This window comes from Trypanosoma rangeli, assembly GCF_003719475.1.
Source record: "Trypanosoma rangeli strain AM80 chromosome Unknown Tra_15.4_contig_00037, whole genome shotgun sequence".
Classification (NCBI taxonomy): Eukaryota; Euglenozoa; class Kinetoplastea; order Trypanosomatida; family Trypanosomatidae; genus Trypanosoma; species Trypanosoma rangeli.
Window position 1 is genome coordinate 1 of NW_021705782.1, and position 27,742 is coordinate 27,742.

Here is a 27,742-nt window from a genome sequence, read left to right on the forward strand (position 1 = left end):
GAAAAAAAAAAAAATAAAAAAAAAAAAAAATTAAAAAATTCAAATTAAAATAAAACAAACTAAAAAAAAAAACTTGTCCTCTTTTTTTTTTCTTTTTCCGTAAGTGGTAACAAAAGCGCGGCCAGATAAATAATGCAAAGGACGCATTTGATATATTAGCAAAATAGCATAGCATCTACTGCGCCTCCAGCGTTGTCAATGATATCCAGCATAATCGTTCACAAACTTCACCATTCACCCTCCCCCCCGCCCCGCCCCATTTAACCGGGAGTGCACACATCTTTACTCAACTCGTCCGTCTTCTTCCAAAGAAATTGACGGGGTGTGAGACCGAGGTGCTGCAGATGCTACTAATTGTTGTGATTTCGAAGGCTGGGTCAAAGGAGGGAGTTTTGTGGCATCCTCAACAGCTCCTGAATTTTGTTGCCTGGTTACTGGTGGAGAAGAATACATCCCTTTTGTACGGTTTGCGTCTGGTTTAGAGCGCGCCCCCAGCGCTGAATGCGAGCTGGGCCCTTTCCTGATACTCACTGGCGGATGGGGCTTTTCGGTCGACGGTGCATGTACAACATTTTTGCCTAACACACGCACCACTGTTCGCTTTGATGAGTTGGCTTTCCCCGCATCATTGTTTCTGGTAACATCGGCCCTCAACTTATTGGGGCGCTGCATCATTTCAGAAACATCTTTCCTTATTTCACAAAGCAAGTCGCCGAACTCGTTTTCGTGCTGTTTTACCATTTTCAAAGTGACGTCAAGCATTTGCTTGCGGGTGTCATTGATGGCAGAGAGAACCTCATCCCTGGGCATCCCAAGTTGGCCCTGAAGGCTGCGAAGCCCATTCCAGACATTGTTCAACTCACCGAGAATGGGCATCGGTATGAGGGCCCCCGATTCCTTGCTCAACGGCGCAGCGTTATCTGCGACGTTTGAAGGACTCAATTTCCCATCCGCGCCGTGCTCCAACTCTCGCGCTCGCTCAATAAGTAGAGAGATCTCATTGCGCACAGCACTGTCAAGGAATTGAACCTGACTCTGAAGGGCGTCCGTGTCTCGCTGGGAGGTAAAGGATTTGTGTGCCTCCGTCCAGAGCCTGTTCAGGGCTACTGCTATCGCGCTATGCACCTCAGAACGGTAGCTCAAAAGCGGTTTTATCCGTTCAAGCAGGTCACTGTGAGAGGCCCGAACAGCAGATTCCATCAACGACCTTAGATGCACGCCACTACGCTCCACCATGGCGGAGAGCCCTCTAACCTCCTCAGACAAGCGGTGCTGCTCATCCTCTGCCACGCGTAGCGATTTCCTGTTAGCCACAACATCATCACGAAGGTGTTGCAAGGAGTTCATTTTAATCTCTAGTGAATGTGTCAGGCTCTCCACAGCTTGACGTAGCTGCGCTGCTAGTTGTTCCACATGGAGATTCACTTTCAAAAACATTTGCTGGATGTTGGCGTCTATGGCTACCAATTGAGACATGTGCGTTTTCCACTCCCCCTGCACTTTATCACTGAAGGCCGCCACACTTGATCGCCAGTTTGAGTCAACTGTTTCCATATACTGCCGCTGCGCATCCAGTTCGAGGTAAAGCTGCTGGTGTGTGGACTGATTGGCCGTCTCCGACGAATGCTGTAGAGATGACAATTCCTTGAGATCATTGGCTAAAGTACTGTAAAGAGCTCGTAAAGAGTCTTGTGTATTCAAATTCTCGGCATGTAAACTCTGTTTAACCACCGCAACATCTTGCGCCAAGGAATCGTAAAGAGATTGCATCTCTGCCTTTACTCTCTGATCCAGTGCAAGAAGCGAAGCCGCTGTTGATTGGACTGAGGACTCCACTCTCGCAGCGAGGCTTTCTGCTAACGACTTAATATCACCAGATATGGATTTGTGCATCTCCGTTAGAGAACTGTGAAAAGCGGCATCCGCAGCGTCAAGACGCCGACAAGCTCCCGCAACCTCTCCACTTGCGTGTTGGTGCACAGACTGTATGTCGCCCCGCAGGATATGTTCCAACGACTTCATCGCAGAGGACTGTGACTGCAACATTGACTCCACGTTGCGTACCGCTGACGTCAGTGATCCCTCTGACACTTGCATCTTTTGATGGCAGCCGGCAATATCACTATTCATCTTTTGTTCCAACGCCCTGAACGTCGCCTGCAGGCGCTCCTCCAGCACCTGTATCGATGAAGCCTGACGCGACAGGGCGCTCTGCAATGCCTCCATTCTGCCACTTTGGCTTTCAAATGCCCTATTCATCAAAGACGACAATTCCTCACTCCGCGTGGGTTGATCACCACGACTGCGGGATTCGACTGCCGAGACGTGTTCCTCTAACGCCTTCAGACGCTTCAGCACCATCATCATGGATGACTCGCTCCTAAGCAAAAGATCCTCCATCGAGGCCACCCGATTGCTCAGCGACAGATAGGCGTCCATTGAGCCACCCTTCTCGCCCCGCCGCCCACTTTTTTCTTCTTATTATTTTTGCTTACACGTTTCAACGCCTCACTGTGGCGCGAGGGAGCCCGCCGAGTCACAGCCGCCCCCCACCAGACAAGGAGCAATGCAAATCAAATTGGGTCGGCCAAAATACAAAGCGCGCACAAGCACAAAAAAAAAAAAAAGGAATTCCTAATTGAAGCCAGATCGAAAAAAAAAAAAAGCCTTGAACAAATGAAAAAAAAAAATAGCAGCTGGAGATGGTTAGGCAAAACAAGTAGAAACGGCCGACCATGATAGTGGCGGGGCCTGTAAGAACAAATAGACGTCGGTGAGAGCAGTATTAAGGAGGTATACAGACGTATATGCATATGTATGCTTTTTTATTTTCTTCTTCTTACCCCTCATTGTTACGGCATTTTTTGTTTAACCATCCATACGTGTGTGTGTGTGTGTGTGTGTTGAGTTTCTTTTCATTTTTCACTTTAATCGAGGAGAGGCTAAACAGCCTCAGCGGAGCGTTGCCGTTTCTGCGGCCATCCATTCACGTTGGTCGCAGCGCGAAGAAAAGGTGGCTCGCTTGTGAGTGTCAGTGGTCCCAGCGAGCGAGTCACGTAGTCAATGTAATACGTCCGCCGCAGCACCTCGTGGAGGCGTTGACTGTGTCGCTGCATGTACGCTAGAAGCGCCTCCAAGATGGTGCGCACCGCCGGCATCGCGGCCAACTCCGTAAAGTGATGAGTCACCAACACAGAGTGCATCACCAGACTTGCGACGCCGCAGTAACGGGCGTTAGTGACCCACTCACGTGTAAACTGCAGGAGTCGCAGCAACTGTTCCTCATTAAGCGATGGAAGAATCGAGCGGCACAGCGAGGCCTCACACTCCTCTGGGTCTTTTACCGACCACTTCATGATAACCTGCCGCAGGTTGCGCGGATGATTCAGCCTCAACGCAAGCATGAACGCCTCCGTGTATTGCCCCTTGTGCAGCGCGTTGGCAAGCTCCTGCTCCTTCAAGATCACGTCATGACGCTCTTGGCGCACGCGCTCCGCCTCCTCTGAGGTGTAATCCTCAGTGGCCACCAGCACACCATCCGCAGACCCCGATAACAGCAAGACATTCTCACGTGCCTCCTCCACAACACTCAAGGCCCATATTCCGCCCTCGTGCGTTTCCCCAGACCAGACCACCTCCGATTCGGCAATTGCCCAAACACGCAAGACACCCTCCGCGTTTCCTGTCACAAGTTGTGTTCCCCCATTAAAGAATACCACCTGCAACACAGGGGTGCGGTCCACCTGCAGTGTCTTCACACACGTCAAGGAAATGAGCGACCACAGACGAATACTTCCATCGTTGGACGCCGAAGCCAGCACCCGGTCACTCGGAGAGAATGCGAGACAAGACACCGCACGACGGTGGCCCTTCAACGATGCATCCCGAAAGAGCTTTTTACCAGTAATGTTCCATAGATTAACGTTCTTGTCTTTACCCGCGGTTGCAACGTACTGATCATTCGGGGCGACTGCCAGCGCGTGAATTGCACCCTCGTGCGCGGCGTTAATGCCGGAGCGGTGGGAGAAGACAACGGGGGGTGTCCCTATGAACGTCTTGGCACCTGTCCCAGCCTGTGGCAGTGCAGAAACGATGTGCACCCCGGCATCCCAGAGTCGTAGGTTCTCGTCCACACCAACCGAAAAGAGAACCATGTAGCTTTCCGACTGCTTGGTGTTAAAGGAAATGGCAGTGATGTCGGCATCATGGCCTCCTCGACCAATCGCAACAGTCTCCCAAGTGGTGGTGGACCAGAAGCGAACCTCACGATCCTTCCCAGCTGTGGCAATGACACCAGCGTCGGCAGAAACGGCGCACGTCAGCACTATGTCATCGTGCCCACGAAGGGTCTGGGACGAAAGACACCCGCTCGTCGAGTAGCACCGCACATCTTTACTGTTTGTTACAACGACGCGTTGAAACGGAAATCCGGGGGGAAAGGGCTTAATGTCCAGCACCTGGTCTAAGAACCCCACCAGCGTGGATACAGCGTGGTACCCGTTCCCTTCGGCATCAGGACGAAGCAGCGAAATATTGAAGGCGGCGTCAGCGGCGTACAGAGATGAAGAGTTGCCGTCGTCGAGCAAACCGTACAGAGGCCCTGCCTCCCGCATTCCTTTTGGACTCTGCACGACCAGTAAACTTCGAATGGCCCACTCATCATCCGGAGTCCCGTCCGCGCCCACGGAATGCCCTCGCATTCGGCGTGAAAGACGCAAAGGCTCCGTGACACTGACCCTGTACGTGGAGAGTGTCCCGTCAACCGCGCCAATGTGGAGTCGAAAGGGTGATTCAAACACCGCGGTGGAAACGTGCTCCTTCACGACAAAACTACGCACCTCTTCTAACGTGGGCGAGGCCACTGCGCAGATGACAAGTTTGCGATCACGCCCAATGGAAAACACATGTTCGTTATTCGGCGTTAAACACAACGCTTCCACAGCCGAGACATGAGGATGGCCGTGCGTAATCAGAGTTTTGCCAACAAAGTCAAAAATCGCTACATGACCTTCGAAGCTTCCCACACAAATAAATTTTTCGGCAGGATCCACGTAAACAGAGTGGACGAGGTTGGCAGACGGAGTACGTAGATTATGTGTGAGGTGGTGATTGAAGACATCCCACACTTTTACCCCGCCATCGGTTGAACCAGAAACAAGATAGCGTCCACTGAAAGTAAACTGAACGACAGCAATAGCCTGCTGCGCTGCCGTCCAGCTACGCAACGGTGTGAGTACACATGAAATATCCCCGTTGTTACCAGTAGAAGAAGTTACCGGGGAGGAAGGTTCTTTGACCTCTTCCTTCTCATGAATACAGTCAAGTCGCAGCACGTAGACCTGCAGGGTTCGAGTCCCTATAGCGATGTAACTACCGGGAGGCACAGGTGCAGTAAGAGGAAGATCAAGTGGCTTTTTCCTCGGCTCCGTCTTATTTCTGTCTTCCTGTCCTTCTTCCTCCTTCACCTTATCAACCCTTCGCTTCTTACCATCCCTGGCAACGTGGTTGGTGGTGTCAGTCGGCGGTGCCTCTGGAGGCAGAATTGAGACAGCATCCACACGGAGAATGACGTCCTCCAGCGGCAGCTTATACGACGCCAGCAGGTCCCCCGTACTTGCCCGAAGCGCATTCACGGTGTCACCGCAGGTCATCACAAGAATCTCCTCGCCCAACGAAGACGAAGACGAGGAAACCTCATGCGAAGTCGGAAGCTGCAGCGAAGCGATGTTTCCACCGCTGTACAACGGGGACTGCGACCACTTGGTTTGAAAACAGTTTTTTCCCTCCATTTTTGCACGCCACCGGACCCTGGGTAAAGATATCAGCCGACAGCCAAACAAACTATCCTCTTTTCCTTTCAACTGCTCCTCCCCCCTCTCGCACGGAGTTGCCCAAGCACAAGGGTAAAAAAAAAAAAAAAATCAAACAACGGCCAAAGATGGTGCAGTAGCAAATAAAAACAAAGTCGCGCATGAAAATGCATCCATATGCATACGACCCAGGTTTCGTAAAGCCTTTGAGCGTAAAATCCGGCACAACCACACTGGAACAACATAAATGGGGAGTTAAATTTAGCACCACCAAGTACACACAGAGAGATACAGAGACAGATACACGGATCGTGAAGGAAACAACAATGAGTCAACATAAAAAGAAACGGAACCTAGCAATAAAAAACGTCATAGCATTACAAGGGATATCGTAGACAATTGACCCAAATAATGTTCATTCATTCAGCCAATCGTCCTCTGTTCCACCGTCAAACTCGCTCACAAGACCAGGCACAAGTTCATCAATCCGAGAAACATTCACAGTTCCGGCGCCTCGGCCCCTCAAAGCACGCGTTAAAGCGTCCTGAACGGTTGCGTGCTCCTCAATGGGTTCGCGTCGTCGTTTCCGTGTCGTGCGTGACTCCTCAAGTTTCTCAATCTCCTCCTTTGTGCGTGCCTTGCCAAGGTCCCAAGCATCCCCGTAGAGGGCTTCTTCCACCTTCTGCCGACGCAGTCGCTCCTCGTTGTCAAGCACCAAGTAAGAATCCAGGTCTGTGGTGTCCTCCAGGGCAGGATCTTGCAAGACGATAAACTCCCATGGCAGAGCAAATCGTCTTTCGCGATCGTAGAGCGCCTCTGCGAGGGACTCCGGCATCGATGCCGCACTTCCCGCCATGTTGAGTGGAAGAGGCGGGGTTGGAGCAGGGCCGTCGTCCTCCTCGGCAAAATCAAACCTCCGACGAATCTCCAAAACATTGGGGTCTTGGTTCATAAGTTTTTGGTATTGCGCCGTCATCTGCTGCATTGGCGGTTCCAACTGCGTCGGCGGAGGCATTTGTGACATCCCATTGAAGGGCTGTGACGCACACTCCGACTCACTGCGTTCCTGCTTCAGCAGAATCTTCACCTCCTCCCGCCGCACACTCTCCCGCACCTTTTCCGGGTCCATCGGTTTCGTGTTGGGCAGGCCGAGTATCTGTAGCTGCCTCTGCGGTGACAGCTTCGTCAGGTCCCAGTTCGCCTCCGCAGCTGTGGTGTTTTCCATCTCACAGTGACGCTCAAGAAAACGTCGCCACTTCTCGCAACGCTCCGGCGTCGCAGGGGCGGAGACCTTTGCCTCCGCCACAAGCTCGTAGTACGTCGCTGAGAGCTTCCGCATGTCGGCATCCACATCAGTGTCGGTGGGACTCATGCTGGAGGAACTAAACGAAGGAGGCAGTGAAACTTCACTCTTCCTGTACTCATCAATACTTTGCAATCCAGCCGTGGTTGTGGATGCGAATTCGTCAAGGCGCCGCACAATGGTTCCCGCCGTGAGACGAACAAAGCCACACACCTCATCGGGAGTACGCGGGATGTTAAACATGTAGCATGCGACAAGCAGAGCTGCAACACAAACACCCATGGGTCGCCTCCCACAAGCGATCCAATCGTCCCGCATGGCACGAAGTACCTTCAACGCACATACCACCACGGGCCCCGTCATGGCACCCAAATTCATCTGCGCTGCAAAACGGTGCACCATGCAGGAAGGATCGATGACGGGCACTTCGGTGTGGGTCGCCTCACAAATCTGCCGCATGTAGGACAAAATTTCATACGGACTTTCCCCTGTCACCTCAGAAAAGTCGTATATCATATGCGAGGTCCGTTCACGACGACAGACGGCATACAGGGCAGCAGACAAAACGGCAGACCGAGCACCAGACACCGCGTTCAATCCCACCGCCAACTTGTATATAGCCACCGCCATCTCAATCATGTCATCGCTGATATCAAGCTGGCGCGCAATGGAAACCATGCCACGTCGTGCGGCCTCTATGGAAGGGCGTGCGGACGGCATCCTTGCCCCAATAGCTCCCCGTGTGGGACGAAGATGCCCAAGGGAGCGCAGGCCCCGTGCATTTGTCTTTTCTCCGCGTGCAAATACCGGATCAAGCTCAAACTGTTGGTCCTGCACAATGTCGCCGCAGAGCGTGCATGTGATTGTTCCCCTCACACGGTCCGAGTACTGCGCCGAGGCGGGGTGCGTGCAGAGCGACATGGCGGCGCCACACTTGGGTGTACAAAATAATAATATTTTTTTTAAAAAAAATGCAAAAAAAAAAGCCTTCACTTGCAGCTTGCGGCAGGAGTTACAATGACGCGTCGTGCCCTGCACAAAAAACGCTAACACACATGCAAGCAGAGTGAGGGCGACAGAGACAGGCACACACACACACAACAAAAAAAAAAAGTGACCAGCCGCAACGGCAAGCCAAATAATTTTAAAAAGCGGTGGTAAAGAAAATTTGTGCACTCTGTACTCCCTCCTTGCCTCCAAGGCATATAAAATATGAGTGAAGAAACCCCAGGCACCGGTCTCATCCTTCTCCCTCTCTCTCTCCTTGTTACAGGCATCATCTGGAGGAGACTCCACCTGGTGCAATAAAGGCTTGAAACACAAATCGATATCGTCCTTTTAACTCGCGTTCCACAACACGTTGCGCCCTATAGCAGATTGCCTCCAGCTTGGAGTAGAAGGTAAACATGTAGGCCGGGCGATCAAAGAAAACTTCAGTGATAACTTCCGTAGTACCAGAGTCCTTCTTGGTCCACCCTATGATGCGGTGACGCATTTTGTGTGGGATCTCATGCGGCAGCACCTCAAAGAAGCACTGCCGCAGCAACTCCGAGACCCGTTCGACTAGGTTGATGTCAGTTGTCTCATTGCGAAAGAACTCCCATTCCCCTGGTGTGGCGTACCTGCAGAGGAAGTCCTTTAGCTCTAGCAAACCGCTACCACCCTTCACACTCGTTTCATGAGTCGCTGCAATCGGCAAACACATAGATTCAAAGTCGGTGCGCATCGAAAAGTACAACTCACGATGTTTAAGCGTCTGGACCTTATCCATCATTGTAATAACTAGCACGACGGGCAGCTTACGCAGTGAGGCACGGTGCACGACCTCACGGGCGACCGCCTTCTGCTCAGGTTCCACAAATCCAAGACCTGCAGGTAAGGTAAGGACAACGAGGTCCGTTACCATCAAGGCATCCCAAGCGCGCGCCGATGGTGCGGCGTGGCGTCGACGATCCTTATCACTATTAACCATGACAACGCCTGGTGTATCAAGCATCACCAACTGGGTGTTGTGTACCGTCGCAACGCCCTTGATCCAGTCCTTCGTGCTGCCACTGCGGTTGCTCACGGCACCAATGTGGCTGAGAGAAAGCGCATTAAGCAACGACGTCTTGCCAGAGTTTTGTGGTCCCAAGAGGGCCAGTTTAAGTGTGTGGGGTGTGGGCGGCTGCGCAACGGCGCGGGTGGCCCCTGACGACGCACTCGCTGCCTCCGCTAGGCCCACCCACCGCGCCGTGTCATGCAGTGGAAACGCCTCCTCTACCGGAGTGTAACGGCGCTCCTTGTAGATGCGAGTGAAGCGCCGCGCCACGTTATCCACTGCAGTCTCCTCGTGTTCTGAAAGCACCGAAGCGATGCGCTGCTCCCACCGCCGTCGACTGTGGAGTGAGTGCGGCCGCCGCAGGGTGCGGAGAAACATGTCACGTGCCGAGCTGCACCACCACAGAAAAACTGCACAAGCAATTTAAAAACAAAACAAAAAACCGCAGAATCCCAAAATACAGACAAACCAAAGCAAAAAATAAAAATACGCACATAAATGAAACAAACCACAAAGAGCAACAACATGGAAAAAGAAAAAAAAAACTGCCACCTACGCAGTTGGAATAAGTATGGAGAGCGGGCAGTGTAGAATGTCTGCAAAAGCTCCCGTGATGCAAACCCAATCGTCCAAGCCCCTTCCCTTGCCCCTTCGAGTGGCTGGCATTTCCTTCCCCCAGCCAATCCCCTCATGACACCAAAAGCCTCCCCGGCCCCCTTTTTTACTCTTCCTCCTTTTGTTGTTTGCTTTTCAAGGCTGTGAGAACGAAAATAAATAAAGCCGACAGGCGCAAATTCGTATCGCAGAGAAGACGCATAGAAATGCGTCACGCCGCACACTTTATTCCACCAGTCCTACAGGCCGCACCCCCGAAGCTCCGCCTGAAGCAGGCGGCAGCAACGCGCGAAGCGCTTCCCACTGCCGCAACAACAAAGCGGAGCATCCAACGGAGAACAAAGAATGCTTTCAAGCAACGCATCATCCCAAATGGCTCGAAGCGCCTGTGGCGTCCCTATTGCCTTCAGGGCTGCGAAGATGGCACACTGATTCTCTACGACGGAGGCCCCTCGGCGAACTACCGTGCCGCTGGTATTCACAACGGCAAGAGAAGCAGTGCTGGCGACGACGGCAGCAGCTGTCCCACTCACTACGGTCTCCGTCTTGTTAAATTTTGGGGCATTGCCCACACCAGCGTCCGTCGCCTCCATCATCTTCTCTCTTGGTGTGTCATTCAACAGCGCAAATATTCCCAGCATCACTGTCACGGCCACATACATCTTCACGGAATCCTGATGAAGCTTTCCCACCAGCACGGCACCCACCCACCACACAATGACCCACACAACACGGTGCACCCACTGTCGCCATCTTCTCGACGCCACCCGCGTCCTACGTGCAGTGACAACAGCCTCCGGCATCCACCGATGATGCAAAATTACGATGCTCACACCCTCACTCTCTACAGCGGCACAGATGGAAAGGTGGCAGGCACGTTGTAACACCAGTAGCAAAATAAAATATGTAAAAAGCTGAGTCGAGAGGCAGACAACTCAAGCATGGAGCTGCAAAAAAAAAAACAGTGTAGGGCGGTTTGAGGAGGGCACTGCGTGTTCAACAAAGTCCAAGCACAAGAGTGCATGTAAATAGTAACGTCACCCAAATGGTGCCACGTTCATAAGAGCCACTGCGTTTCCGTCATGAGAGATTACGCTCATTGTTGTTTGTTTGGATGTAGTCCATAGGGCGGCGTGACGCGCATTGATGATGCCCGATAAACTCGCAGCCAAGGCGCCCGCACCACAAATCTCATTTACGACTGGAGACAAAACTATGGCGAAAAGACGAGCGATCGCTGTCGAACCCTGAAGAGTATGACTCTGTTTCATAATGTGTAAGGCAGTCGGCCAACAGTGGCGCATCCTCGCGTCATTACCCTTGAAAAATTCAAAATCGAGCAATCGCAGACTAGTCGTTAAACATTAGGGAAGCAATCGCGCCGCCTTGTCAGTCCTCAGCAGCTTACCTGTGGCTTGAGCAGCGTCCTGCAGCCATCTCATTCCCCTCACCACCAACGAAGGAGCCCATATAAAAAACCAAGGAAAAAAAAGCGCGGCACAAAAAAAAAAAGAGGGGGGGAGAGGGGAAGCAACAAATATTATTTCATCCATTTCCCCCATACTTATCCCTCACCGACAATACAATGAATATTCCCCCTCCCTCTTTTCTTCTTCTTCTTGGTGCTGCTCTCCCCATCTTTCTATCTCGTCTCACACGTGGCGGTGTCTCCTCTGTATCCTGCTACTGTCCCTCCCCTTCTCTTCTCACCATGAAAGCAGTGTTTTTCGGCAATGTCATACAACGCGCGAATATTGACCTCAATGTCTCTTCGTCTGCTCTTTTTTTCAGTCTTCAGTGTCAAAGGAGCCGTCCCCATGACTCCACTACCTCACGCTCTCACCCTCAGCTTGTCTAGCAAGTCGCTTATTCCCACGATGTATAGCCAATCCCACAAAAGAGCATATCGCACCCAACACCAACAAATATACCAACAACTCGAGGCGGAACAAATTGGAGTGGGGGGTTGAGGGTGGCAAGGTTTTTTCCACGCAGAAGTATGCGGTGCGATTTGTTTCGCCAACACAGACGCACTCATCACGAAAGCACCAGCCACTCGTACAATTCTTGCAGGAATACATGGAAATAGCTAGAGGCGATAAAGCCAGAGTTAACGGCTCTGCATGCAACGAAATACCATCAACAGATGCCACAACAAAAATTGGGGACTCCTCCGCGCCGCCCACAAGCGTCAAAAGCTGATCCGACACCGTAAAGGGGCCCATGCACGTCCCCAGTGAGGTAAAAAAAGGAAAGTCCGCCACAGAACTTTGGAGCATGTTTTCCCCCATCGCTAGAGCAGAATCGTTGTGTTCCTTCCTTTCTGATCTATACGCACGCAATTCCACACGACTCTCACCAGAAAAACTGCCGTTCACAGCAAGAACAATGTTGCTCCTTCCCTCATATATGGAAGTCACACCCCACTTGTAGGTAACCCTTTGCGGCACCTCATTTCGGGGAAGGTAGAAGACGCATACCGCAGAAGCTCCGTAACGTTGACCTGCCGTCACCGCCAGCGTCGTAGATGTGATGGATGCTGTCAAAGGGGCAACGTGCACGACTGCATCAGCCTCCACACGATGCCACAAGGCCGCATCGATAGAAAAAAAAAGGTATGAATGCCCAGCTTGTGGTGTCATATGTGCCGCCACATCTATAGGACCCTTTGAAGGGCCGCCACATGGCGTGGGATTCAGCACCGGCAGCTGACTTGGATTTACTGTCAAAGGCCCATCGGATGGCACTATGTAAAGGGCATTATTGAGGGATGCACATAACTTATAAGTCCCTGGGGTATCCACAACAAATAACAGCTGTACAGAAAATAAATTCAGAGCTTTTCTTGCGACGTTTCGTATCCCAAGATCTTTGCATGGAAACTCTTGACGCACAAGATGGAATTCGCCCGAGTCAAGCCCCCAACCTTCCACCACAACTGTTATCCCGATAGCTGTAGCGACATCCAATGAGGACGATGTCGTCTGCGCGGTCCACCGCCGCGCCAACTGCATCAACCCACTGGTTTCGTTTCGAAGGTCCGCCAACAAACCCCCACGCAGGCAGTCACCGGTACGAGTGTAGTATTCCATACGGAGAGACGTTGGTAGACGCTGCAACTGAATCATCACAAAGGGTCCTATCGTCCCCGCAAAAATAAGTTCTCCTGTGCCAAAGGAGAGGCAACTGGCCAGCTGCCTCAGCAAAACACTTACCCAACCAGGGTGATCCTCGCTTTCAGGGCGACCCACAAACCATGGGGTAGCAGAGGAACCGAGCGGCAGCACTTCATACTGACAAATAAGAGGTGGACTGTCCGCCTCTAATGGAGAGGAGGAGCTGGTTAACAGTGTGACTGTGACATTTGTTCCCCTCGTCTGGGTCGCCCTGAGGAGATATGAGTGACCGCCAAGCAGTCGCTGGAGTATGGCGCCGGTTGAAGATGCTTTCAGCCTCAGCCGCGATAAATCCCATTTGTTCCCCGCCTCAGGTGGAGGTAGCATTGTCGGCACAAGAAGAAGCGGCGTCTTGGGGAAACTTCGGCCACACGTTGGTAGCAAAAACGGCCTCGGCAAAGGCGTAGACTGAAGTTCGTACACCGCGTGTTGGACTCTTGCATGGTGCAGATCGTCCACATAGGTGCAGTTGACAGAAAACCGACCAGGAGCGTCAAGAGGGATGGCAAAGATAAACTCCTCCTTGCTACCCTTCTCCAATCTCAATGCCCGCCCCATGGGATCCTTGCATGTCACACGAATGGGTTGGGTGTAAACAACATCTGGCGCAGGTAACAACAGAGGAGGAACCGCCTCAACAACCTCATATCTCCGCCAAACAACATTCATGAGGCCACCCAAGGACGTCGACCTCACTCCCACCAAGTTGGTACCAACAGTATCCATAATAAAAGCAAATTTAGTAAGAGGCTGCCAAACGGAATTATTTACTGAAATAGCATAGCTTGCCTTGGGATCTGCTTGGTAAACAAGACAGGAGACGCCTCCAATGTATTTCCCTGAAACCGGGTACATCTCCACTGGTATGCCGGTCGCCGTAAAGACGTAGCTCGCACGAACAATATGCTCTCTATTGATGACAGCTGTCACATTTGTGCTCTCATTTAGCCAAAACGGACCCTCGTAGAGAGACCCGCGAAGGGCCTCATTTTTAAATATAAGAGCTCCATCATTCACTTTTAGCCCCTTGAGCAAAACCAGCACAGGGCCATGAAGCACTTCCGATGGCAACGGACTAAAATAGGCGCTTGTTGGAGCTGGGAGTGGAGGTAATGTGTAAACTGCTTCACCCCGCAAAATTTTCATCGCTGGAAACAGGGAGACAACCTTTACGGTTGCGTTCCCAGTCAAGACTATGGGTCGTGAATAGAGACTAGCCGATGCATTTGTAGGTATGGAATCGTCCAATGTGTAGTAAATTTGACAAGGACGTGGGTAGCACACAATTTTCACAGGTTGGTTGATTCGAAGATGTGTGCCGGACGGTGGTTCAAACTGCAAAATTGCCACAAGTGGCGGCCAGTTACAAGGGGGTCCCACAACACAGAATTGATATTGTATGGAAGGGTTCATCGTGAAGCAGCCAGGACGCTCAAGTCCATTGGGATTTCGGCAATAGTTGTGGTCTCCCACACCCGTCAAGGAGCTTGAGACAGGTGTATCGTGAAGGTGCAGGTGTTGCTCACTCCATTTCCGGCATGGAATCCCCATCTCTGTCACATTCACGTGCCCCCGATAGTCCTCCCCGTTTGGCACATAATACCCCTCGACAGGATCACACGTACTCCCTCCATACACGCCATCTGTCAACAAAACGAGAAAGAGGGCAAAGAAGATAACCTGATGGAGGCCGCAGAGCATTTGGCAAGTCACTGTGCCCCACCCTCCTATATATATATATATATAATCACTGCTGGGTAGTTTCCCGTTGCTGCTGTTCCTGTTTTCCGTCGACGGCGTTATTTACTGCAGGGCCGCGTCGCACTGCTGCTAGTCCACGTAACCTCGACGCTAACGACGGTTGGGGCCAGGCACCCACCTTACCCCTCACCTACAAAAAAACCATAGCAAAAAAAAAGGAAGAGGAAAATAAATGTGACTTCAAGCGTGGGAGCGCCTCAACAATGTCCGCCGCCTCCAACCACAGCACCACTCCTCCTCTTCTCTCTACTCTATACGCACCTGCTCTGCAAAGGAACAGCCCACCCAACGCGAGGACAAAGCCGACCAAAGAAGAACACAAAGAAGTGACAGAGAGAGCTGCTGACACACAGCAACAACAAAAAAAAAACGTGTCACAGAAAAGAATACAATGAACAAAGAAAAAGGGGAAAGAAAGAGAGAAAAAGAAATGCGCTGAGAGAAAATGAAAGTTGTTAATCCCCTCGTTCCCACTCAACCGGTTCATCCATGTAGATGTAGACAGTGAGCTATAAGAATGGGCTCAATTATTCCAGAATGCCATCATTTTGTTTTTCTTGTTGTTGCTCCTGTTCAAAGCCAAAAAGTAGTGTTGCAGTGTCCTTCCACTCACCAGCCCACCTCACCTCACCCCGGGCTCTTCCTCCACGCCTGGGGAAGAGGGAGAGCAAAAGAGAGAGAGGAAACCAGGCGCTCAGCTGTTCAATCCTTCGTACAGAGACTCCCAGAATGTCATCATATCCTTTTGCACGATCCATTCCACTTCTGGGTTACGGTCTTCCCCCGGGGTGCTTGAGCCCGCCTCGCGTTGAATGGGAAGTGAGCGCGAAGCATGCGATACTGCGGGACTCTCTCTGGATACAGGGGTCTTCACCAGCCCGAGCGCTGCGTAGTCTTCCAACGCCTCCTCCGTCACGTCCCTCTCCCTGCCACAAGAAGCCAAACTTGGGACCTCCGAGGAATGAAACGACCGCGACCGCAAACACAGTCGCGAGGCCACATGACACCGCTGTTGAACCTCCTCCTTCAACCGGGCCCGATCGGCTATACGTTGTTGTTGCTTGTCCAAATGACGCCGTATGTTTCTTGTTTCCCGGCGTTCCCTGCACCAAAGCGCTCGCGCCTGCTGCTCCACTAATACCTCCTGCTCTACCCGCAGCTGCATCTGACGGGCCCTAATGATCTCCTCTCGTATCACCTTTTCACGCTCAGCATCAATAACCGCATGGCTGCGACGAGCCGCTGCATTCTCGCTTGTCGCTTGACGTTGCTTTTCAAGTAGACAGCGATGTGCCGTCTTGCGACCCAGCTTCCCTCGATTCATGGACTCCTGTATGCGTCTCCTGTAAGATTCCCGCATCATCATCTCCTGCTGGATCTCCTCTTCCTTCTGAAGTCGTGTCTTGTCAAACATCGTCATTTCCCCAATCGCTTGTGTTAGCTCCGAGGTCAGTAAATGCATCGCCTCCTTCCAGTGCCGCTCAACACGCTTCGAGGACTGCATCGCCTGACGCGACAAGAAAGCCAAATGTTCCGCACGCCCCTCGGAAGAATGCAACAGCAAGTCCTCGCGTTCTCTCTCCAGGGTTTTACGCCGTGGCAATTCGGCCGCCATGCGTTCTCGAATGACAGCCACACGCCTCTGCTTCTGGTAGGAACGCCACGCAACCACCAACGAGCGACGCTCCAGAAAGCCACGTCCCACGCGTCCTATCCGTTGCACCGCCTCCCTTTTTGCCAAGCTGCCCAAGGCCAGCAACGCCCGGAGAGTGCTCGAGCGTAGAAATACCTTACTGCTTCCAAGCAACAATGCACCGTCCATACAGCAAGAGAGAAACCCCGTTGCCAAAACACATGCCTCTTGAAAGCGTGCATCATAGACGGCAGCATCAAACGCCACACCATTACGTAATCGAGTTTGCTTACTTGGCAAGAGGGACGACGCAGTTTTTTCTTTGGTTCCTCGTAAGCCAGTGGCGTCAAGAATCTTCCCGGAGCCAATCTGCTGAAACGCGTCACAGCAGTAACCTCGTACTGCTAGAGAAAGATACTTTTGTGTAAAGGACTTGTAGCTGAGACTGTGGCAGAACCCCTTTCCAAACAACATGAGTGAACGCAACATTGCTCCACATTTTAACTGTGAAAGAACTAGTGCCCCGTCAAACTCTTGCTGACTTTTATGCCTATTTGGTTTAATGCATCTAATCCAAAATAGTTTGGAGGTCTTCAGCCTTGTCATAAGTAATTCCATCTGTGAACGAAACCGCCCAATAAGAGTGGTAGCGTACGACCCAGGAGCAAGTCTCCTTTCAACGTCATCATTTTGAAAGAACCGTCTCTGCCCTGCGGGGCTCGCCAAAGCGACACCACAGATCTCCTGGAGAAACTCATTACAGGTTGCAGCGCATATGAATTCCGCTACTGTAGAGATACGGTTCTTTGCAGACATGTTACTTGTGTCGTATACCACAGTCGCACAAAAGTGTTGGAGCGACACCTTCGCAGGACCTGATCCATGCGGTCTTAATAAGCCCGGAAAACGCTTTTGGAGTGAAACCAATAATGCAGCCAAATTGGTCCCACCTTCCTGCTGGGAACGCTGGGCAAGAAGACTATCATCGTTGATGATGTCCAACACTCCATGAGGACATTGCACAAGAAGTTCAAAGGTGGAACCACGATCCAGCTGCAACTCGGGTGGCAACTCAATAGAAACTCCTTCGCGCCTTGCCTCGGTGAGCAAAATGTTAAACGTCGTCTCCTCATACAAACGTTGCACTGCCTCATTCGCGTAGTTGATCAACAACTGTTCTAGATCGTTGCTGCCACACTTTTCATCCCTGAATTCAAACCCAAAGATGTCCAGGATGGTGAGCTCTGCACACCCCGCCTCCACCTCCGCTGTCAATGGATGAAGAGCCTCATTAATGCCGCGCAAAATGTACTGAAAAAGGGACTCGTAAAGATGTTTGGCGGTGGAGTCCCGCGCCACCTCGGCCGCCCTACAGTGCAGCTTCCGGATCTCGTTTCCCAGCCGCACCGTCGTAAATAGCGTCTCCAGAGAGTGGTGTGCCTCTGTCAAAGAAAATCCCAGCAAATGTGAGGCCGTCTCCAATGCTGGCATCGAGGCAGGAGCGACAGAGGCTGGTGTAAACAAATCACGTGCCGTAAACTCAATATTCAGTAGGTGAAGAATACCACACAAGACTTGCAAAACCATTTCCACCTTATTGTCACTAAACCCAATCACCCGCAAGGCCACACGAAACTGCGAGAGCGTATACGGGGGGAAGCCTAGCGAAGGCTCATGCACATCAGACTGCATCGCACGGAAGAGCGTTGGGTCCCATGTATCAAGGCGATCCCGCTCCTCGGGGGTTAGTCCGTGCCTTGCGTCAAAGAGCATGTTAAAAATGTGAAACGTAGAGTCGCCTGGTAAGCGAGCTACCAAACGCGACACCTCCAAGAGAAAGCATTCAACTTTGGCACCAACGCCCTCCCCGGTACATGGATTAAAAAACATAGTGACACATTTCATAAATCGAGAGGAGTTGTCATTAAGCGGCGTCAAGGCGTTACCAAATGACTCAAGCAGACAACTTGTTGCGTCAAGAACGTGCAGCAGGTCTCTAGACACAGAAGCTTCATGAGGCGATACAATTTCTTCCGCGCCAGTGGGTGGTTGAGCAAGCAGATGGTGAAGAACAAGCTTTGCAGTTTCCGTCTTCCCTGCCCCACTATCACCGGTTACAACAAGAGCCACCGGGCATGGTTTTAAGGTGGCATCCACTTCGGATTCCCGGGCGGTCTCATAACCATCATCTTCTCTAGTCTTAAGGTGGCTTTTCGGCCGACATAGAGCCTCCATCATTGCTCCCACGATGTGTTTTGGGTGCGGGGCCTGTGGAGGATACACCGTAGACCGGCACGGATTCACTGCCAGCAAGACTCGATCCGTAAAGGTGTAGTACAGTCCGGCTAAATATCGTTCTTGCAAAGAATACAACAAAGCCGCATCGCTCAGCTCAGGTAATGTACACAAATCATCAACGTCCAACGGCGATCCTTCATAACTGTAACGTCGCACGCACGCAAGTGTAGTCTGGATACGACTCCCATCCAAAACTCTTCCGCGGCCAACCCTCTCCACAACAACAACACGATCGCCGGTGTCCACCCTGTTGTATCCAGTCCCCCCACTGGCGGTGGTCATTGGCAGAAGCTCAACAATTCTTCCCAACTCCCACTCCGTGGCAGAGGCAGTCTTAGAATACCCTGCTGAATTCGGCAGGAAAAGAACCTGCGTTCCAGGACTCCAATCAGTGTACCCTGAGAGTTCTTGGAGCTGCACTGCTACCGACGCCTTACTTGCCGAGGTGGAGGGTGTGTTTTCCTGGGCCTCCGATACCACGGACCCCTGCGGCCTGTTTGTGAAGTGGGAAGCCGCCCCAGCTGGCTGATCGTTCCCCAAAGACAACGATTGCAGCACGGCATGGGAATCGCTTCCGCGAAGAACAGTGTTGCGGTTCGCGTCGGCCCTGCCACTGTCGTCGTCGCTGGATGACGAGGCGTACATCACCGAGCCATCACTTCTGCCACGACGCATCGCCAAGCCCCCGCCACTGTGAGTTGCCCACAAGAAGCAAAAACCAGAAGCTGCAGCTTCGCGAAAACAGACACACGGAGAGAAAAGAACCTCCACACCGCTAGAGACAAACAAAAGGTAGGGAACGCAAAATGAACGAGTCAAACAGCAAAGATGTCAAACCAACAAGGCGCATACAGTGACGATGGCACGGTGGTGAGGAGAGCGAACGAGCATGCATCGGACACAGACGCAGAAGCTGAAAAGGCCGGTGCAAAGCTTTTGGCATCTCCATCACTCCCCGGTGGCATACGCTCCGAGAGGGGTAAACGTCCCTCCTCTTTTATGCATCGTCAGAAGGCAATTGAACACAAAAATAAAAGTCTCCACAATCTTCATCCTCAAAACAAAATATGTGTCCCGTGGCTCTTTTTTTTCCCCCCGTTTCCTCCCATGGCCGACGCTGCTTTTCTCTGTGAATCCAACGCGCCTTTTCTTCGCCGCCAGAGTCATCTGCGAGTGTCCACGAGCGATGCTTCAAAAAAAAAAAAAACAAAATGGGGTAACAGAATGTCGCCTAAAGATGCACGGAGCGGCTCAAAAATATATATATATATATATATCAACAAAAAGGGAGACGTCGTCGCTCCGTTTGTGGGATGTTGTGCTCCCCGTCGCTGATCCGTTGAGACCCCTATCCCCCGCTGGGTGTCCTCCACAGAACGCCGTCTCCTCCTCCCCCACTTTCATCTCCTTCACTTCATCCTCCTCGGCCCAGAAGTTTCAAAAACGTGCAGACATGCTCCCTCCGTGCACCACCATGCAGTCTCCAATTGCCAGGCCGGACACCACGGAAAAGAGTGGGGGATGTGGTGCCCTCCTACGGCCAACCGCCGCAGCTTGACAGTAGAACTTAAAACGTTAGCGGAATATTGTTGCGCCGCCTATAATTTTACCTTCCCTCTGTTGAAGAGTGTTAGGCAGCCATATCCTTCATTGCCTTCACGCCACCTCCTTCTAACAGAAGCAAGGCAACATCTATAACAACAACAAAACAAAAACAAAAAAAAGCCAAAAAAAAAGGTGAGAAAGAACACAGTAATAGTTCAGCGAATAGAGTTACTCCTCAATTTCTATTTTTAATAGCATATTTCCAGTAACACCCCGTCTCCCGCGAGGTTGAAGTAAATCAGGCTGCTATCATAATATAACGAGTTGCGAGTAATCCTTGTATGATGCAATACACCATCTGGCGCTAAACAACAAGGACCGCAGAGCCCACTCTCTTTTCGTGGGGTTTCTGCTTCTCCAAAGTCGCTTTCTTCGTCAACGGTTGCACATCGTCCTCAGAAACATGAACGCCGTCTTCTTTTCCGCTTACTCTTCGGCATGCAATTACGTGTGTAATTGTGCATGCGTGTGTGTGTACACGAGCAGGCCTCTCTTCTTCGTTCAGCAGTGCCCTGTTCCGCAACAACACGCTCAGGTGAGGATACCCTCCTCAGTCTTCCAAAGAAAAGAAAAAAAAATCAAAAAAAGAGCTTTCATCCCCTCTTTGTTTTACAACCTTTTTTTTTTTCAAGGTCGCTGCGTGTATCTGATATGTCTTCCAGAACGTCCCACACAGTCCTCTTCCCATATCTAGGCTTGCACCACGTCGCGCGCACACGCAGTTCAGAAGTGAACGAATAGAGTAGGTCTCCCTTACTTATCAGTTAAACATCGTTTCATTTAATTGCCGGGGTTCATGCTCCTCTTTTTATATCATTTTCATTTCCTCTTGTCCACCTTTGTCGTGTTTTTTTTTTTCGCTTCATGCCTCTCTTCTTTTCAAATTCATTTTTTACTCATCAGTCATTTCATTGCCTACTCCCTCCCCTGCGTCCGTTCTCCCCCTCCCTCGCTCCTTTCTTCTCTGTTTTGTTACTTTTGCGCAAACATGTGTGTACCCCGCCTTTTTATTTTGTTTTGTATGTGTTTGTGTTTCGCTCTGGCCAAATAATTGTTTGCCTGTTATTCGTCGTAGGAAACTGTCTGTGCCCCTGCCTGATCTCTGTTCCGCCTTTCGTTTGTTACTTCACACCCACGTCTATCATTCATTCTTGAAGCCACTCTGCGCTGGTATCTCTTGTTTCCTACTCAATTAAAGACGTACGTACGTTTCCCCCTTACCCATAACTCCGTGTCTTCGTCCCTTCCTCCCCCCCCATCGTGCGCAAACGCGGCGAACATGGGCCTCAGAATTGCTTCCTTCTCCACACTGGCATCTGTCGTTCATTTTCCTTTTTTGCATTTCCTTACCCCCATCGAGTTTTTTGCTCCACCGCCGCATTACACCGCCCTGTTTTTTTTTTTCGCGAAGTTCAGAGTAAGAAAAGTTGGCAGTCAACACAGGAAACAATCAAACAAGGGATCACAAAAAAGGCGTGTGTGTGCCGTTCCACAGCCAATGCTCAGAATGCGCAACCCACTCACCCACCCACTCCCCTCAGCCCTCTCCCGCTTTTTCTTACTTCCCTCCCTCGCATGCTCCGTGGAACGGGTGGAAGGGGACATGGCAACCAAGTCGTCCGCAGAAAGGGGTCCACGAGGCGGTGCTGCGGGAAAGAAAAGAAGAGGGGGGGTGGAGGTGCAGAATCGGCAACAGTGATGGCGCACAACGAAAAGAACTGAAACGAAAGAAAAACGGGGGGAAAAAAAATACCAATAAGACAGCGATAACGGCACCTCGCCACCAGAATGGCATCAAAACGAAAACCATGTGGGAAATGACCATCAATCGCAAGCAACAACAGTGACAGACAGCCACATAGGCACAGAAAAAGGGTGTGACCCCCACACCACCCACGGAGGGGTGCCAGCGTACGGGTGTGTACCCTTCATATACGCTCACTGTGTGGTTCAACAAGCGCCATGAGCGCGCGTCATTATCTTTTATATTCCCCCACCAACACCTTCTTCTTCTTCTCTCCGCCACCTCCATAAAGGATGACCAGTCAAACATTCATGGTGCAGGTAATTCTCACGCCCCCATATATCCATAGAGAAGTGGAAAAACAAAACGAAAAAAAAACAAGAGGTAACATAAAACAAGAGATATTCTAAAAAAAAAAAAAACGAACAAGAATGACCCCAATACATGTAAGACAAAGGTATAAAAACGCAGCACTTCAAAGAAGAATGCGGTAAAGGCCAAGAAACCAGCATAGTACAAAAAAAAGGCAAGTTGAGCTTGAAACAGCGAGAAAAAAAAAAGAGTCATCTTTAACGAATCGCTTTCAATTCTGTCTGCTACCATGATGCTTATTGGAAGACGCAGCAAAAACTAAAAACAATACGAGGAAGTCCAAAAAAAAAAATGTGTGTGTGTGTGGAATAGAGATATAAACAAATGTAAATCAAAAGAATTTCTGTTATCGTTGTCTACGTTTCTTTGATATGACAGAAATTCCCGCCACTTCACTTCTCACAGTGTCTTTCACACTCAATTCTCCCCCGCCTTCGCCCCCTCCACTCGCACACACGCACACAAAATCGCATGCAAACACACATGCACCAAAACACATACCATCTTTTATCAGGAATACTCTTTTATCTCTCCTTTATCCGTTAAACATCATTTTGCTTCTGTCGATGGCGCGCTACATGAATATAAGGCTAACTTCCTGCACTACACTTCCATCTATTTGAAAGGGAATGCGCGGCACCCACCCTGCCGAAGGGCAAAGTAAAACCAAAGCAAGCCAGCTCCACGGAAGAGCTGTCAGTTCTCTCTAAACCTCTCATTAAATCAGTGAAGCGCATTCCATGTGGTTCCAAAAGCATTCGCATATATCAGAAGGTGCAGAGAAAGTTATGGGCACAAAATAATGCGTATCCGAAGCAGAGCGCACATGTGTTCTGTGAGGCGAATGCATTCTTCTTAACCTCTTCCATTACTACTTCATCGCAGAGCCTTCTTTATCCATTTTTTTTTTCCTGTGTGTTGATCTTCTTCCTCACCAAGGTGTTCCTCATCTTCCTTCTCTGTCTTCATCTCACACGATTCATACATGTAGCGGCCCAACAAAAAGAGCTTCATTTCTCCTCATATTTTCCCATGTTATTTCATCACAATATTTGTTTTTTTCATTCTCCGTTTGTTTGTGCGACATCGGTTTTTTTTCCTTTTTTTTTTCCTTCTTGGGGCAAATTGGTGTGCCTGATGGGACCACTTTGCCCCCAATTTGAGTCTCTTGTCCTCACTTTCCCCCCACCAACAGTTTTTTTTGTTTTTTTTTGTTTTTTTGCGTTAGTCCACCTACGGATACTTTTTTTTCTGTTTCGCTTTTACGCCTTCTTGCATCATATATCGCTCTCCACGTCGCCCTTGTTCCTTTTCTTCGTGGTGTTTTTTATTTTATTTTTGTTTGCCAAGTTGATTTGGCTTCCTCCTCTCAGCCGGTTTTTATCAAGGGCTTCGCCTCCCCACTAAGCCGGGGACGGGAAAAAGACCCTTGCAACGCAGGACAAGCCATCCATCACAACATACACAGACAATTATGTTGCCTCCACCAATGCCCACGCTCCCTAATACACGCTACCTTCGAGCAGGGCGGGCAGCTTGTGGTTGCTGTTGCGGCGAAGAAGGCTGCTGTTGCTGCGGCGGAGACTGCTGTGTGGGGGACTGGGTAGAGAGCGACATCTGTTGTTGGTTCTGATGCGGTTGTTGCTGCGGCGCCTGCATCATGTACTGCTGATACATTGCCATCATCTGCTGCTGCGCGTAGGGGTTCGCAGCGGAAGGGTAGGCGCCGTAGCCACCATACGCCCCAAGGTATCCATTGCTGTCGGCGACCGCTCCCGCAACACTTGATCGTTGATGGCCACTCGCCGCCAAAGCTACCTTCAACCTCTTATTGAGAATGCTGAAGCCGTTCAATGCAGCGATGGCCTGTTGGGCACTTGAAGCACTCTGAAACTTCACAAATCCATAGCCACGACTCTGGCGTGTCTCACGATCACAGACAATCTTGACCGACTCAATGGGGCCGTAGCGTTCAAACAGCTGACGCAGCTGCACCTCGTCCACCGTCGTGGGAATGTAGTTCACCATGAGGTTGCGCAGCACATCGGGTTCCGGGTTCATCTGCTGCTGCTGAAGGTGCTGCTGCTGCTGCTGCAACTGCTGCAGCTGAGCAGTCTGGGCGTAGGGGTCGTACTGCGAAACCAACGGGATTTGGCTCATGTTTTACGACTCAAAAACAAATAAGTAAAACCAAAAACAAAAACAAAAAAACCGAAAAACAAAAAAAAAACTTTTCTCTACGTGGGGTTGGCCCGCAAACGCGGGGGAAAAAAAGGGATCAAAAAAGGAGAAAAAGACATCAAGCACACACGGAAGCAAAAAAAACAAACAACAACAACAACAGAAGCAGCCCACAAAAACTGCAGGTCACACGCAAAAGAAACAAACAGCAGAAGGTGTCGTTTCCTAGCATGAAACAGAAGGATGTGGGAAGCAAGACAACGGAAAAGCCTGGTTGCCACAAAAAAAAAGTCAAAAAAAAAGTAAACAAAAACAATGGGCAGTCCCTCGTCCGGGCGTCAGGCGTTACTAGTGTCTCTTGGCGCGAACGAGCCCACCTCACTCCTCTCTTTCCTTTCGTTGCCGTACTGTTTCTTATTGATCTCAACCCTCACATTCAAGCAATGTAGCTACCTGTCCGCGTGTACGGATGCGGTGCGAGTGAAACACCTGACGAGACCCATAAAAACCATGCCAGTCTGTTGCCCTTTCCCTTTCTGTCTCTTCTTTTACCAGTTCTCTTCTTTTCCGTGTCCTTTTTCTTCTTCCACTGTTGTTCTTTCGTTTCCGCTGATGCAGAAGTCATTCATGTTATTGTGACGCCCTCTTTGCTCCCTAGTGTGTGTGTGTGTGTGTGTGTGTGTTTGTGTGTGCGTGTGTGTGCGTGTGCGTGTGGTTGTTGCGAGAGTATTTGTTTCCCCCACCCTTCTATCGTTCTTGCCTTATTTTATTACCTCTTCTCCCAATTGTCGTGTGGCATTTGCGGCAAACCCCAGCGGCCTCCACAAACCACTCACCACCAATGCAAAGGAACAAACCAAATTAGGACAAAAAGTGGCTCGTCTACAAGTATGTGTTTTTCGGTTTTGCCTGTATTTTGTCGACGTCTCCACATCTCCCCTGGTCGCTCTCCCACTCTTAGGGGGCTCTATCTCATGCAGCTGATGCCTCCTATTGCAGCTTCAGGAAGAGTCGTGTGTCTGACGAAAACATCAACGCTAATTTTATTTTTTAGGTTGTTCGCTTTTGTCTGACGGGTATTTTCCATACTCGCTTCACCCATGCATTTCCGTCCCAACCCTCGCACTGCTTACCCGCGCGCACGCACACAAACCACACAAACAAACAAACAAACAAACAAACAAACACACACACACACACACACAGGGATGAGAAGGGGGAAAAAAAAAATGGAGATAAAAATCCAAATAAATGGTGCATGAGCACACATTTTTTTTTTTGTCGCTGTTTTTAGTTGTTATTGTTGCTCTTGGCAGGGAATGCAGATAAAAAGAATTCCCACGCAGGCGTGTGCGTGACCACGACAATATGCGATCAAGGCGTCTGTACAGAAAATTCTTGTTGTCAACAGGACAATCTACACCTACGTACACCAGGCACGGAGGGAGAAGTAAGTAACTCTCATTCCAAAAAGTAGTCAAAAGGAAAAAAAAAAAACAACGTAAAATGATGGGCAAGAAAAGAGGAAGGTGCAAGGACAAACATCCCACCCAGACGGGGCTTTTTGAATCTTCATAATACTACAAGCACAAAGCCCAGCTAATGAACGCGGAGATATCGTTGTCCAGCCCCCATTCCCCAAACCATCACTATCTCGCTTTACTCGTTCCTCTTCCCTTTGCTTCCTCCGTTTTGGCCAATTACCGTCCCTGTTAATTCTCTTTCGTTCCAACTTCAGTGCATTCATTTCAATGCTCGTTTCCTAGCTCTCACAACGTCTTTGCTCTTTGCGCCACTCACGCAGTGGAGCCTCACACTCTTCGCTCCCTATCCCGCAGGAAAGCGTTACAGACCTGAAAAGCATACCACGGCCAATGGGCCGCCAGAAAATACACACAGATCAACCGACGAAATGGAGGAAAGGAGAGGGTGGGAAAAAACATGTAACGAAACAGACAAAGAGAAATGACATATATAATCTGTTTCCCGTGTGTAGGTTTCTTGTTCCTTTTTTTTTCTTATTTTTCTCTAATGTATTTCTCTTTTTTTTTCTTTTAAAATCCTACTGTTCCCAGTTTTTTTTTTTTTTTTCCTTCTTCTTCGTTGTTTTGTGTTTGTGCTTTGTTTCTTTCTGAGAGGGTTTACTTTGATCTCTTGCCGTGTGTATAGAGAGCGAGAGGTGCGGAACAGGTTACATGCATAGATGTGCATATTTGCTGATCTGCTTGCAAAGATGTTTCTGTTCCGGGCTCTCGCCCGGAGGCCACGTAATGTTGTTGCCTCCTTCCTGCACGGCGTGGAAAAAAAAAAAAAGTTTCTTTTTGATAGCCCAATACATTTGCCGGCAAGCACAGTTAGGCACAGAAAGACGCGCAGATGCATACCCACAGGCAATGTATCGAGTAGCAACAACAAAAATGAACAAGTAAAAAATCGATACGCCACAAATGACGGATGGGCCTTTGCAAAGTGTGGGTGTTTTTTTTTATATATTCAGAAATAATGGCAGTAATGCTGAGCGCGATGTGTCGCTGGAAAACAAGTGTGTGTGGAGAATAGCGTTAGAGGGCTTGTGCGGGTGTGTGGGTGGATAACAAAAAAAAAAAAAGAAACACATAAACATACAGGTATATATATATATATATAACCAAGAAGCGACAAAGAAATAAAAAAGAAAATAAAGTGCGCACGCTTCATAGATGAGACCCCTCTCGATGCATTTACGCGTTGCGTCTTCCGTTCACAGTGCTCGTCACGCTCTCCCACACCATTACCCCTCCGCCAAAACCATTACCTACTTCCACATCACCATCCTTCTCTCCCCACAGAAAGCACTCCTGTTCGTCTCCGTAGTGCGTCTTCGCCTCGTTTTTTTTGTTGTTTTTTTTCCTCTTTAGATCCCCCTCTCCTCGCTTCTTCATTCCTCTTCTTGTCTTTTCTTCACTTGTTTCTTTGGAAAAAAGGAAAAAAAAGGTATTTCTTATTCATCTCCGCCAATTTCTGTATTTCTTCAATTTCTACCCCGTTCCCTCATTGGTTGTATAGATGTATACCATCTTTTCCTCCTGTTTAGTGGGGGAAAAGAGAGAGAAGAGTAGTGTAGGGGGAAAAACCATATTCCAGCCTTGCCGCCGCGCTGGATTCACCCTACATATATATATATATATACACTTACCTACGGACATGTGTATACATCTACTTAC

The 27,742-nt window shown here is 50.1% G+C and overlaps 8 protein-coding genes across 8 annotated transcripts, besides 23 other annotated features; all 8 read right to left on the reverse strand.

Moving 5' to 3' along the window:
• Position 1: 1 nt before the first annotated feature.
• Positions 2-72: a sequence feature (A-rich).
• Positions 73-282: 210 nt separating this feature from the next.
• On the reverse strand, positions 283-2,439 carry TraAM80_01760 (putative 60S ribosomal protein L7a; the record flags this gene model as incomplete). Its single annotated transcript, XM_029378790.1, has 1 exon — positions 283-2,439. One exon carries the CDS (start codon positions 2,437-2,439, stop codon positions 283-285), a length of 2,157 nt encoding a protein of 718 aa, XP_029241297.1.
• A 443-nt stretch (positions 2,440-2,882) lies between these two features.
• Positions 2,883-2,904: a microsatellite.
• A 38-nt stretch (positions 2,905-2,942) lies between these two features.
• TraAM80_01761 (U3 small nucleolar RNA-associated protein 13) lies at positions 2,943-5,789 on the reverse strand (the record flags this gene model as incomplete). The annotated part of the gene is made up of 1 exon (XM_029378791.1): positions 2,943-5,789. One exon carries the CDS (start codon positions 5,787-5,789, stop codon positions 2,943-2,945), a length of 2,847 nt encoding a protein of 948 aa, XP_029241298.1.
• A 116-nt stretch (positions 5,790-5,905) lies between these two features.
• Positions 5,906-5,929: a microsatellite.
• Positions 5,930-6,225: 296 nt separating this feature from the next.
• On the reverse strand, positions 6,226-8,034 carry TraAM80_01762 (transcription factor; the record flags this gene model as incomplete). Its single annotated transcript, XM_029378792.1, has 1 exon — positions 6,226-8,034. The coding sequence occupies one exon, from the start codon at positions 8,032-8,034 to the stop codon at positions 6,226-6,228; it is 1,809 nt and encodes a 602-aa protein (XP_029241299.1).
• A 355-nt stretch (positions 8,035-8,389) lies between these two features.
• TraAM80_01763 (putative small GTP-binding protein) lies at positions 8,390-9,532 on the reverse strand (the record flags this gene model as incomplete). The annotated part of the gene is made up of 1 exon (XM_029378793.1): positions 8,390-9,532. The coding sequence occupies one exon, from the start codon at positions 9,530-9,532 to the stop codon at positions 8,390-8,392; it is 1,143 nt and encodes a 380-aa protein (XP_029241300.1).
• Positions 9,533-10,008: 476 nt separating this feature from the next.
• Positions 10,009-10,572, reverse strand: TraAM80_01764 (uncharacterized protein; the record flags this gene model as incomplete). Its single annotated transcript, XM_029378794.1, has 1 exon — positions 10,009-10,572. One exon carries the CDS (start codon positions 10,570-10,572, stop codon positions 10,009-10,011), a length of 564 nt encoding a protein of 187 aa, XP_029241301.1.
• Positions 10,573-11,595: 1,023 nt separating this feature from the next.
• TraAM80_01765 (putative hepatocyte growth factor-like) lies at positions 11,596-14,646 on the reverse strand (the record flags this gene model as incomplete). The annotated part of the gene is made up of 1 exon (XM_029378795.1): positions 11,596-14,646. One exon carries the CDS (start codon positions 14,644-14,646, stop codon positions 11,596-11,598), a length of 3,051 nt encoding a protein of 1,016 aa, XP_029241302.1.
• Positions 14,647-14,673: 27 nt separating this feature from the next.
• Positions 14,674-14,691: a microsatellite.
• Positions 14,692-15,400: 709 nt separating this feature from the next.
• Positions 15,401-19,312, reverse strand: TraAM80_01766 (putative myosin heavy chain; the record flags this gene model as incomplete). The annotated part of the gene is made up of 1 exon (XM_029378796.1): positions 15,401-19,312. The coding sequence occupies one exon, from the start codon at positions 19,310-19,312 to the stop codon at positions 15,401-15,403; it is 3,912 nt and encodes a 1,303-aa protein (XP_029241303.1).
• Positions 19,313-19,830: 518 nt separating this feature from the next.
• Positions 19,831-19,849: a microsatellite.
• Positions 19,850-19,894: 45 nt separating this feature from the next.
• Positions 19,895-19,914: a microsatellite.
• Positions 19,915-20,020: 106 nt separating this feature from the next.
• Positions 20,021-20,062: a microsatellite.
• Positions 20,063-20,323: 261 nt separating this feature from the next.
• Positions 20,324-20,373: a sequence feature (A-rich).
• A 429-nt stretch (positions 20,374-20,802) lies between these two features.
• Positions 20,803-20,829: a sequence feature (A-rich).
• Positions 20,830-21,247: 418 nt separating this feature from the next.
• Positions 21,248-21,277: a microsatellite.
• Positions 21,278-22,343: 1,066 nt separating this feature from the next.
• Positions 22,344-22,415: a sequence feature (GA-rich).
• A 1,138-nt stretch (positions 22,416-23,553) lies between these two features.
• Positions 23,554-23,579: a microsatellite.
• A 291-nt stretch (positions 23,580-23,870) lies between these two features.
• On the reverse strand, positions 23,871-24,518 carry TraAM80_01767 (RNA-binding protein; the record flags this gene model as incomplete). Its single annotated transcript, XM_029378797.1, has 1 exon — positions 23,871-24,518. One exon carries the CDS (start codon positions 24,516-24,518, stop codon positions 23,871-23,873), a length of 648 nt encoding a protein of 215 aa, XP_029241304.1.
• An 11-nt stretch (positions 24,519-24,529) lies between these two features.
• Positions 24,530-24,589: a sequence feature (A-rich).
• Positions 24,590-24,674: 85 nt separating this feature from the next.
• Positions 24,675-24,701: a microsatellite.
• A 119-nt stretch (positions 24,702-24,820) lies between these two features.
• Positions 24,821-24,855: a sequence feature (A-rich).
• Positions 24,856-25,073: 218 nt separating this feature from the next.
• Positions 25,074-25,139: a microsatellite.
• A 57-nt stretch (positions 25,140-25,196) lies between these two features.
• Positions 25,197-25,253: a microsatellite.
• A 430-nt stretch (positions 25,254-25,683) lies between these two features.
• Positions 25,684-25,742: a microsatellite.
• A 66-nt stretch (positions 25,743-25,808) lies between these two features.
• Positions 25,809-25,851: a microsatellite.
• Positions 25,852-26,614: 763 nt separating this feature from the next.
• Positions 26,615-26,670: a microsatellite.
• A 484-nt stretch (positions 26,671-27,154) lies between these two features.
• Positions 27,155-27,185: a microsatellite.
• A 266-nt stretch (positions 27,186-27,451) lies between these two features.
• Positions 27,452-27,481: a microsatellite.
• A 206-nt stretch (positions 27,482-27,687) lies between these two features.
• Positions 27,688-27,742: part of a microsatellite that runs on past the window's edge.